Raw genomic sequence first — 10,852 nt, forward strand, 5'->3', positions numbered from 1 at the left:
ATCCTATTCAGGCAGCACTGCGGACGCATAAAATGACGCAATCCCCGCGCTAGACTGGGCGGGGCGTGCGAGGACCCTATCCCGAGGACGTCTCCAGAGGAGCGGAAGTCGTCAACAGAGGAGCGGCGGCTCGCGGCGCAGTGGCTTCAGGTGTGTGTTTCTGCCTGGTTCTCCACGGCGGTACCTTAGCAACGGCGGAGCGGGGGACGGGGACCAGGCATCAGAATGGTTCGTGGCTCCCAGGGCTGTCCGGGTGGCCGGACTGGGACGGGTTCGGGTCTGGATTCTGGCTAGAGTCACTTCCCGGAGGGAGGCAGCGCCTTGTTGGTTCGGTCGTGGGGGGGACTGGAAATTGGGCTTTGGTGTTTGGCTTCCTTTCCTGCTATTTTCTCTCCCGCCCTAAATGCTTCTGCTTTTCCTAAGCCCGAGCTCTCTGTTTTGTCATTTTTTTTTTTCTCCTACCAACCCGGCTGTAACGTCTTGCTTGCATTCGCCTCCCCACGGCTCCCCGACCTGCCTCACATTCCGCCCTCCACCCCTCTCTCCGCGGGGCCCTGGGATTGTCCTGGGACACAGCAAAGGGATGCTTCGGGGAGCCTGGATCAGCCCGTTGGGCTTCGTCCTGGGGGTGTCAGGTTCCGTCACCCCCAGCCGCCAGCGGTGCGACCCTGGCCACCTCACAGTGCATCGTCCCCTGTCTGAGGTTGCTTGGGAGAGATGAGGAGAGGATGCTGTCTGTGGATTTTGGACGAGAGGGAGGGAGCGAGTGTGGGAGAACTGAGTCCGGGTAAGCGGCCACCTGCTTGCCTACTCGTTCCTGGCGCCATTCAGATCGAACGGGCGTTTTTAGGGGGCGTGTCTGTATGTGTCTCATCCACTTGCCTTCTTCAGGTTATAGCCGAGACAGAGAAGCGAGGAGGGGACCAGGTGTAACTGCAGAGACCGGACACGGTTCCTCTTAGCACCTGCCAGAAGCCGCCCTGCAGGTACTTTGGTTTTGGTCACCTTTGCCGTTCTGAACACTTTAATTAAACCTCAAGTCCCTTCATACTCATAACTGCCTCTTGTTCATTTGTCTCTGCTATAAAACAAAACAGTTCTAATGTCAGAGTCTGGCTTCTTTTCTTCCCAAGGTAATTTTTTGTGTCCCCATTTTTTGTCATGTTCCCAAATCCAGTGCAGGGCCACAGCTTGTGGTGGATGACAGTTAATAGTTACAGCAAACATCTGGTAGCAGCTGTCTTTCCCCACCTGTGCTTCAAGTCTTCCCAGTGACACCATAAGTGAGTTGCTATGATCCCCCTTTCTCACACATCGGCAAACACATTGAGGGAGGTTAGGCACTTTCTTTTCCCCCATGATACAGTTCCTTAGGCTCCGGGCTTCCCACTGCCCCTGCGACGCCGAAGCCCATTTGTTGGTCTCCCTTCCCACAGATCGTTGCATCCTCTTGAGAGAAGACATGCCTAAAGTGAAAAGAAGCCGGAAAGCTCCTCCGGATGGCTGGGAGCTGATCGAGCCAACCCTGGATGAGTTAGATCAGAAGATGAGAGAAGGTGAGTGAGGCTGCCGCTGTCTGGGCCGTGGGTCGGAGTGCAGGCGAGGGGCCGCGCGTGTGCACAGCCCCTGTGGGCCGCTGGCGCCAGGCTGCTCCCACTCGCTTCTGTGCTGCCGGTGCCGGAAAACCCTGATTCCAACAGACTAATGAGAAAGTCCTCGCAAAGGTGGGTCTGCCCACTTGAAAGGTTTTAGGGAATACAGACCAAAAGGCTGCATCTGCTATCTTTAGTTGTCTAATACTTTAGTGTGTTTATCTATACCAAGTGTGTGCATTTGGAAATGCTGTATTTTTCCTTTCACATTTTATGAAAAATTTCATTTAAAAAATTTTGAGATTTATTGATTATTGGGCCCGGCACGATGGTGTAGTGGTTAAGGTCCTCGCCTTGAATGCGCCCGGGATCCCATATGGGCGCCAGTTCTAATCCCGGCAGCCCCGCTTCCTATCCAGCTCCCTGCCTGTGGCCCAGGAAAGCAGCTGAGAACGGCCCAAAGCCTTGTGACCCCTGCACCTGCTTCGGAGGCCCGGAAGAGGCTCCTGGCTTCGGATTGGCTCAGCTCCAGCCGTTGCAGCCATTTGGGGAGTGAATCATCGGACGGAAGATCTTCCTCTCTGTCTCTCTGTATATCTGTTGATTCACTCCCAAACAGCCGCCATGGCCAGTGCTGGGCTGATCTGAAGCCAGGAGCTTCTTCCTTGTTTCTCACGCGGGTGCAGAGCCCCAAGGCTTTGGACTGCCCTGGACTGCTTGCCCAGGCCACAAGCAGGGAGCTGGATGGGAAGCGGGTCCGCTGGGACTAGAACTTGCACCATTTGGGATCCTGGCTTGTGTAAGATGAGGACTTTAGCCACTATGCTACCACTCCGGGCCCTTTTAGCGTGTGTGTGTGTGTGTGTGTGTGTGTGTGTGTGTGTTTTTCAAAGATCTTACTTGAAAGATGGGAACAGAAATGTTCCATCTGTTGGCTCACTTTCCAATGTTCCCAACAGCCAGGGCTGGTCCAGGCTGCAGATAGTAGCCAAGGCCTCCATCTCTCCTGGAGATGGTCGGGGCCCAAGCACTTGGGTCATTTCCAGTGCCTTCTCAGGCACATTAGCAGGAAGCCATATCAGAAACCAGCACTCAGGTATGTTGCAAGTGGCAGCTTAACCGGTCGTGCCGTACCAGCCCAAGCAGTGACTTTTGAAAGGAGGCCCTTATTTTGTATTTAAACATAACAGGTGTTTCCCTCCAACAAGAAGTGCTCTTTCTCTTAGGTTTATTTAGCTGTTTAATCTTTCAGCATTTCTTTGCATTCCAGTTTTGGATAAGTAGATGTGAGACCCAGCTGATCCCGCTCTTCCTGGCACCGTGAGGAAAACAGCCTTCAGAGTTGTGACAGGCAGCACTGGATGCTCGGCTGTTGGGAAGAGTGCTCTGGGTGTGGCTGACAGGTGAGGGGAGCAGCCGAGCCTGGTGCCTGTCTGGCTAAGTGGAGACGCGGGCGTGGCAGTGTGCCGAATTGAGAGAAGGGTGGCAGGGTTTGCTGTAGCACTTGTGGTCCAAGAAGGGAAGCAGCTGCACAGTGGCTGAAGGACGGCCGTTCTGCACCCGTTAGATGTGGTAGTGACCGTGTTGCGGCTGCCCCGTCTCACCCCCCAGCAGGGCCTCCCCCAAGGTGGTCGCAGTATGCTGCTGCTGAGTCGTCAGTTGATTTAAAAAAATCCCCCGTCATGGAATGCTATAAAGTTGAAACACTACACATTTTCCTGACTGTTCCTTGCCTTTCATCCATGCACTGAGACTGGGGGGAGGTGGGAGACCCAAGTCTGACTGGGCACTTAGCACGGGGGCGTTCTGCCAGGTCCTACACACACGGGAGCAGAGGTTTGTCTCCTGTGACCTGGCGCGCTCAGAACCTCCTCGGCAGCCCAGTCCGTTTTGTCTTTTCCTCATCCCCGAAGGACTTGGGCTGGTAAATGAAATTGGGGAACCTTACAGATGAAGATGCCCATCTGTGGAAGCAGAATCACCTTGGTGAAGCAGAAATACTTCTGGAATGGGGCTGGTGTTGTGGCACAGTAGGTTAAACCACCACTTTGCAACACTGGCATTCCATGTGAGCACTGGTTCCAATCACAGCTGCTCCATTTCTGACCAACTCCCTGCTTGTGCACGTGGGAATAAAGCAGATGGTTCGAGTGCTGGATCCTTGCCACCTACATAGGTGAGGTGGATGGAGCCCGGGCTTCTGGATTTGGCCTAACTCACCCCTGGCCATTGCAGCCATTTGGAGAATGAACCAGCAGATAGAAAATCTCTGTAGGTCTCTGCCTCTGACTTCAATGCGGTGGGGGTGGGGGGTTGTATTTGGAATGATAGACCAGTATATTAAAAGAGCTTTTCATTGATTCTTTTAAAAACCTGCTTTCTCTCCCGGCAGCTTGGTGGCTGCTGGGGGCATCTGAGCCAGGTTGGACACAATGCTTGGGGCCCTAGCCCCAGCCACCGCTGCCAGGCAGTGGTCGAATCCAGGGCTTGCCTGGGCCAGAGTTTTCTCCCTGCACAATGTGTACACTGAGGAGATCTCTGCAGCTCAGATCCCTGGCTCTGCCCACCACCACCATCTTTGAGTGGGCAGGTGAGTTTAACCTCCGGGCTTGGATGGATGGACCTCCCAGCAGCATCCTGGTGGCTGGGGGCATCTGAGCCAGGCCAGAATCGATGCTTGGTACCCTAGCCCCAGCCACCGCTGCTAAGCAGTGAGCAAAACTTCACCCGCTAGCTGCCCGGCAGTGAGGTCTGGGGTCTTGAGGTGGAATTACTGCCTAGGGACATCCATTGATAAGACCACTGTAAATGTAGGTGAGGAATGAATCCTGAGGGACTCCCAATGACAGGGTCACTATACTTGCAGGTGAGGGGACTGAGACCTGGTAGTTTAGAAAGGAAAAGCCAGAAGATCTGTATGGGTCAGACTGATGCATCAGCCCACGTGGGAGTTCTGAGTTGGCCTTGTTAGCATGGAACATTGCTGACCACCACACACCAATTCTATGTGAAAGCTAGGGCTGGGGGTCTGTCTAGCAGGGGTAGATCCCAGTACCTGAATGTCAGAACAGGGGGCAGGTCACATTAGGCAGAGTCATGTCACTAACCAAGCACACATGAGAACCAGGTCCAGGGGTAGATTATGTGGGGGAATGTGTGAGCCCAACCCTGTGGAAATTAAGTCCCATTGGTTAGCTTAAGAGTTGGGGTGGTGATGGGCTGAACTAGGTGTGACCATCTGCCACCGAGAACAATCTAGGCAGATCCAGGCTGCAGGACCTGCATGTGCATCCTAAAATATGGTGTGGGGTGGACCAAGCCACAACATCAGCTCATCCAAGGCCAGGTGAAGCGGCAGGCTATGCCGGGCAAGGGCCTAACACCCGTTGATACGCATGATATCTGGGTCTGAGAGTGGGCAGAGTGGGGGAATTTGGGAAACTGCCCTAGTGGGTCATAGTTTCTGTTGATAAGCACACGGTCCAGACCTGGGGGTCAGGTAAGCTGTACAAGGTAGCTCCATCCGTTGGCAAGTGTGTGGGTTGGTTCTGGAAGTGGATAGGCCAGGCAAGGCCAAGCAAACCTTAGCTCACCGGCAAGTGCAGAAACCAGCTTGGAGCACAGGTAGTACTGGGCTAGGTTGTCATACCTACCAGTTTGCATGAGCCAGGGATAGGAGCAGACTGAGCAGGACCAGGTTCCATCACCTACCAGCAAAAGTTGGGACTGGGGGCAGGCCGAATCAGGCCAGGCTACAGCATCCAAAGACAACAGCCAAGACAGGGGAGGGGCTATGACAAGCTGGGTCAGAGCAACCACTGCACGTGCACGATCTATGACTAGGCACAGGCCTGGTTGGGAAGCAAAGGGGACGCCCTGGCTGGGTTGTGGTTCCCACTGGTGAGTGCACAGGCCAGAGTGCGGACTGCTGTCTAGACATGGCTACAGTGTCCCTCAGCACAAGTGTGGACTGGGTCTTAGGTGTGCCAGACTGGGCCAGACTCCAGCATCCACTGGTGATTGTGAGAACCAGGGTAGGTGTAGGACAAGCTAGGCTAGGTCTCTGCCCCTGCTGAGCCGTGTGTGAGCTAGTGTGGACCAGGGTTGGCTGGGCTGTAACACCCAACAGTAAAAGCTGGAATGAGTGAAGGCCAGTCAGGAAAGGCTACTGTTCCTGCTAGGACAGGAGGTGGACTAAGTAGGGCTGGGCCATGAACCCACTGGTGGACGTGATCTGGCATTGAGAGAGGTTCTGATGGAGGAGCTTGGGGAATTCCTCTGTTGGGACAGTCCCTGCAGGTGGGCATAAGAATCACGATAGGGAGCAGTCTAGACCAAGTTAGGTAATGGTGTACCCACCATTTGTCTCAGCATACATTTGGCTCAGGTCCGGGGAAACCAGACTGGGCAATTCATATCACTCTCTGGTGAATCCGAGTGTCAGAATGGAGTGTGGGTCAGGCCGGGCTGGATCACAACACAACCCAGTTCACATGAGGGCCAGGACTGGGTGCCAGCTGGGCTAGGCTAGGCAAGACTATAGCCCCACCAGTGTGAGCTGGGGGGCACAGTGGGCCAGGCCTAGCAAGGCTACAACACCTACTGGCAAATGTCGAGGTGAGGCGGACCAAGCTAAACTGCCACATCACCCAACCAGCCCATGTGAGACCAATGGGGGAATGAGCAAAACTGATAGGGGGGCTTCAAGGGGTTCCCCTGCTGGACCACCACTCCCACTGGAGATTGTGAATTGGGATGAAGGCATACCAGGCCGGGCAGGGCTACAACACCTGTTGGCCTCGTGTGAGCTGGATTAGGGAAATGCCAGGATGGGTTGACTGTTCCTTCTGGTGCATGCTTAAGTCAGTGTGGATGTGGGTTGGTTGGGCTTTGCCAGAGCATCACCTGGTAGATGCTTGCATGAGGAGCAAATTTTAAGTTAGACTGCAGAACACAAGATCTGGGAGTAGAAATGGGTCCAACAGCAGGGAAACAATGGGCACCTCCCTCTTGGGTTGCCAGTCCAGCTGGTGAGCATAAGAACCAGGACTGGGGCAGGCATGGCTAGACAGAGTGACAGCCGCTGGCATGTGTATGGGCTGTATAGTGGGGCTGGTTGGGTTGAACTAGCTTCTGCTGTACATACTGGCATGCATAGGAACCAAGATAGGGAGTGGGCCTGGTGGAGGTTATTTTGCATTGCTGTAACTAGGTGGCCACTCTCACTGGTGTACTTGAAGGCCAAGTATGTGGTGGGCAGAATCAGGCTGGGCTGCAACAACCATTGGTTTGTGTAGAAGACAGGGCTGAAAACAGAACTGACCCAGTAGTTGCAACCACCAGTGTGTGTATAAGCTGATTGGAGTGACAGACTGTGCCAGACCCTCTATTGGCAGGCACACACAAGAATCAGGTCTGGTGGGCCCAGTGCAATGGCCTAGTGGCTAAAGTCCTCACCTTGAATGCACCGGAATCCCATATGGGCGATGGTTCTAATCCTGGCAGCTCCACTTCCCATCCAGCACGCTGCTTGTGGCCTGGGAAAGCAGTCAAGGATGGCCCAAAGCCTTGGGACCTGCACCTACTTGGGAGACCTGGAACAAGTTCCTGGATCCTGGCTTTGGATCAGCACAGCACTGGCTGTCGCAATCACTTGGGAAGTGAACCATCAGATGGAATATCTTCCTCTCTGTCTCTCCTTCCTCTCTGTATATCTGACTAAAAGAAGAAAAAAAAAAAAGAATTAGGTCTGGGTTCATCTCAGAAGTTTCTTTGGGGATCCCCCCAACTGAATTGCTAGATTCAGAACCCCAGCGATGGAGAGAATTGCAGGTCCCATGGTCTGAACGTGGAGTGCTTGTGTCAGAGTTGGGCCGCCTCAGTGGCACAGATGGAGCAGTAGACAGCGTATGCAGGTGCACAACGACCATGGCAGTACATTGGAGTCTGCAGAAAACCCCTGGTACTGTAACAGTGGGCAGAGGACAGAACAAATTGATCAGCTACCCCAGCCAAGTGTTGGCAGTGAGTCAAATCTGGGCAAATGGAGACTCAAACTAGCGGAGTCTGGAGAGATTTCGTTGTGCTTGGAATGGCGAGATCGGCAGTAATTCAGAATTGTTGAACTATCTAAACCTCATGAGCAGGACCCTCAGAGCATGCCCCACATCAGGGACCCTGGCATGGTGTCAGGTGGCTGTCCTCCAACCCAGGGTACAGAGGTGTTTGGGAGGCTGGGTGTGGCTTCTGTCTTTATCTCCTTCCTTCCCCCAGATACAAGAAAGAAAAAGAATGTGAAAATGGTGACCTCACCCACCTTCCTGTATCACCCTAATCAACTATAAAAAATCATGAAAAAAATTTTTAAAAATTAATGGAAAAGTTTTATAATTTATCTAGTTAAAAGGACATTTTAAATTCAACAACCAATGTCAAATCACTTAGCTTAATTTTTTTTAATGCAACTTTATTCAGGTATAAAATTCCACCCTTTTGAAGCATGTAAAGGTGTTTTGGCATGGAGTCGTCGGGATCCATGTGTCATGGTCTCAGCTCACCCCCTTTCCTGTCTGGGTAACAGCCCACTGCAGGGCTTCATCATATCTGGGCTTTCTCTCCTTGGCATCCAGGACCATCACGTAGGTTTGTGTGAAATGGAGTTGTTGCTGGGTCACAGCTCTTTACATTCCCATCAGCATCGTAACAGAGGTTCCACTGCCTCTACACCCTTGCCGACTGCCAGCTATTGGCCCTCATTCTGAAGTGAGCCATGGTGAACGTACTGTGGTATTTGCCCACTGTTCCGATCTGTGTGTACATAAAGCCCACCCCACGCTGTGCAGACGAATCCCACCTGGCCAGCCTATCACACTCTACTTTCTCTCCGCAGCTGAGACAGAACCCCACGAGGGCAAGAGGAAAGTGGAGTCGCTGTGGCCTATCTTCAGGATCCACCACCAGAAAACCCGCTACATCTTCGACCTCTTTTTCAAGCGGAAAGCCATCAGCAGAGGTAATTGGCCAGATTCCCCTTTGGTGCTCGTACTTAGGTAGCTTTTATAGTTCTTGACATAAAAGGGCTCTTACTCTTGCTCAAGTATCCATGTGTCTTAGCACTGGTGTAGGAGGGACAAGGCTGTCACACCGTGGTCTGATGACTTTGCCCCATCTATTGACAGAACTCTACGAATACTGTATTAAAGAAGGCTACGCAGACAAAAACCTTATTGCAAAATGGAAGAAACAAGGCTATGAGAATTTATGCTGCCTGCGGTGCATCCAGACACGGGACACCAATTTTGGAACAAATTGCATTTGCCGGGTTCCCAAAAGCAAGCTGGAAGTGGTAATGTCTGGTGATTGAGTTTGGTGCTGTTTTCAGCTTTTAGGACTCAATTCTGGGTCCTTTCCTGGTTGACCCAAGGGATTGATTGTATGTTGTTTGTCTGGGCTGGGTGTCCCCTTGCTGTCCTCCTGTGCTGAGGGCTCTATCTGGGCAGGGTTTGGCAGTGGCCATGTGGTATGTCTGGAAGCCAGTCGGAACGCCACCTTCGAGCAAGCAGTTGAACCTCTTTGCTTATCAGGAGACCCATGCCGTAGGTGCTGGGAGAGCTGTAATAGTCAGCAGATGTTCCCATCCTCTCCTTTGGAACTTCCTGTTCCAGAACTAGGATAGGCACTAGGTATAGGGCTTAGCCCTCTAGGGAGCTAAGCGGCAAGGGAGGTTTCTTGGCCCTACCCTCAAAGGAACTATTTGGGCAGCTCTTGGGCAGGCAGCAGATGGTCTGTGGTTAGTCAAGCCAGCACACCCATCTCCCTGACTTGACACAGGTGCTGTATCCACATGGGCCATTGATGTCACAGGAGAGCTTCATGTCTCTCCCTGGTAGTTAGTTCCATGTGCACCATAAGAAGCTCAATACAGGTTACTGTGCTGTGGGAGTAGGTGAGGGTGTTTCTGTGCGAGAAGGCCCCATGGGGTGTTGGAGACTGCCTCAGCTATGGCCCTAAAAGAGGCTGTTTTATGTATGTCTATATTTATTTATTTTGAAGGCAGTTAGAGAGGGAGACAGATCTTCCACTGGCTCGCTCCCCAAGTGGCCCAACAGCTAGGGCTGGGCCAGGCTCCCAAAACTCCATGCATGTCTGTCCCATCTTGGGCTGCCCCAGCCACCCACCCCTGGCACTTTAGCAGGAAGCTGAATCTGATGTGAACACACTGCCCCTTGAGGTGTTGCTGTGCCCCACGTATGTCAGCAGGCGGCAGAGAAAAAGGCTGCTATGTCAGTGCTCAGTGCTCTGGCCAGTGAACACCTGAATGATCAATATGCAGATAGCAGCGGGGGGGGGGGGAGGGGCGGAAATGTGAAACAGCTGGGATTGGAACCAGCGATCAGATGGGACACTGATGTCACAGGTGCTGAGCCCGATGGGCCACGACACCGGCCCTTCTGACAGGCTGGGTTACAGTGTGCTGACTTGCTTAGATGGTCTTGGTCCTCCTAAAGTTCAAAAATGCGAAATAAACCACAGTTCTTGGGCCTTCTGGACAGGCCCAGGCCAGGCATCAGGCCACACCTATCCTGGACAAGACTGTCCTTCTGCCCATGCCCCCTCCAACAAGTTTCCCCAGGACAGAGGAGGCCCGAGGTCCCTGGCACTGCCTCTGCACGCTGCAGGCCTGTATCTGCTCAGTACAGGCCATGCTACACTTGTTTAACAATGAGGAATCTCAGCCACACAGAGTGCTTTCCTGTTAACTCTATATATTGAATTTGCAGACACATATATGCCCATCCCTGTAACTTCAGTGTCAACAGTAGCACTTTGTGAAGAAATCAAATTTGTCCCACCCAGAACTGTCAGGTTTCTGAGCCGTGTCCTGCAGGCGAATCTCTACATAAGGGTTGCTGTGCGAGTGTGCAGTGGGTGGGGATAGGCTGGGCTGGGGTGGCAGGGCACCATCTCAGCCATGCTCTCATGCTCTCTTGCAGGGCCGCATCATTGAGTGCACGCACTGTGGCTGCCGGGGCTGCTCTGGCTGAGCCCCTTGGACTCGCACCCTTCCCTGCCTTGGATTCTACGGCTTCCTGCCTTTGGAAAAACCCACTTGGCTGGGAGCAGCTCTTCTGCCAGAGCAGTGCCCCGTGCCAGGGTGGAGTGTAGCCTCTGCACATGAGGTATTCATCAGCTTTGATTTGTAAAAATAAAACTTTTAAATCTCTTGGATTCTGTGCTCATTCTTTCAGACTAGTAGTCTG

At 53.0% G+C, this 10,852-nt stretch overlaps 1 protein-coding gene and 1 non-coding gene across 3 annotated transcripts; both read left to right on the top strand.

The window, feature by feature from the left end:
* The first annotated feature begins 96 nt into the window (after positions 1–96).
* Positions 97–10,820, top strand: BUD31 (BUD31 homolog). Of its 2 annotated transcripts, XM_040980379.1 has the most exons (7): positions 97–150; positions 892–986; positions 1,178–1,283; positions 1,437–1,556; positions 8,482–8,604; positions 8,771–8,937; positions 10,586–10,820. In XM_040980379.1, exons 4-7 carry the CDS (start codon positions 1,463–1,465, stop codon positions 10,634–10,636), a joined length of 435 nt encoding a protein of 144 aa, XP_040836313.1. In that variant the 5' UTR covers positions 97–150; positions 892–986; positions 1,178–1,283; positions 1,437–1,462; the 3' UTR covers positions 10,637–10,820. The 2 variants fall into 2 exon arrangements, with proteins under 2 accessions (XP_040836313.1, XP_040836312.1); XM_040980378.1 differs by lacking the exon at positions 1,178–1,283 and having other exon boundaries at positions 98–150.
* LOC121156626 lies at positions 9,810–9,929 on the top strand. Its single transcript, XR_005883900.1, has one exon. It is a non-coding gene; the product is annotated as a small nucleolar RNA SNORA17 (small nucleolar RNA).
* Positions 10,821–10,852: the final 32 nt, after the last annotated feature.

This window comes from Ochotona curzoniae, unplaced genomic scaffold (assembly GCF_017591425.1).
Source record: "Ochotona curzoniae isolate NIBS_2020 unplaced genomic scaffold, NIBS_Ocur_1.0 contig_3437, whole genome shotgun sequence".
NCBI classification, from domain to species: Eukaryota; Metazoa; Chordata; class Mammalia; order Lagomorpha; family Ochotonidae; genus Ochotona; species Ochotona curzoniae.

What these genes read in the sequence shown, in the direction of transcription:
- BUD31 (XM_040980379.1), top strand. Translation starts at nt 1,463, where the DNA reads ATGCCTAAAGTGAAAAGAAGCCGGAAAGCTCCTCCGGATGGCTGGGAG. An exon ending in AGATCAGAAGATGAGAGAAG is followed by an intron (nt 1,557 to 8,481) that starts GTGAGTGAGGCT and finishes TTCTCTCCGCAG; the next exon opens with CTGAGACAGAACCCCACGAG. An exon ending in CCAAAAGCAAGCTGGAAGTG is followed by an intron (nt 8,938 to 10,585) that starts GTAATGTCTGGT and finishes GCTCTCTTGCAG; the next exon opens with GGCCGCATCATTGAGTGCAC.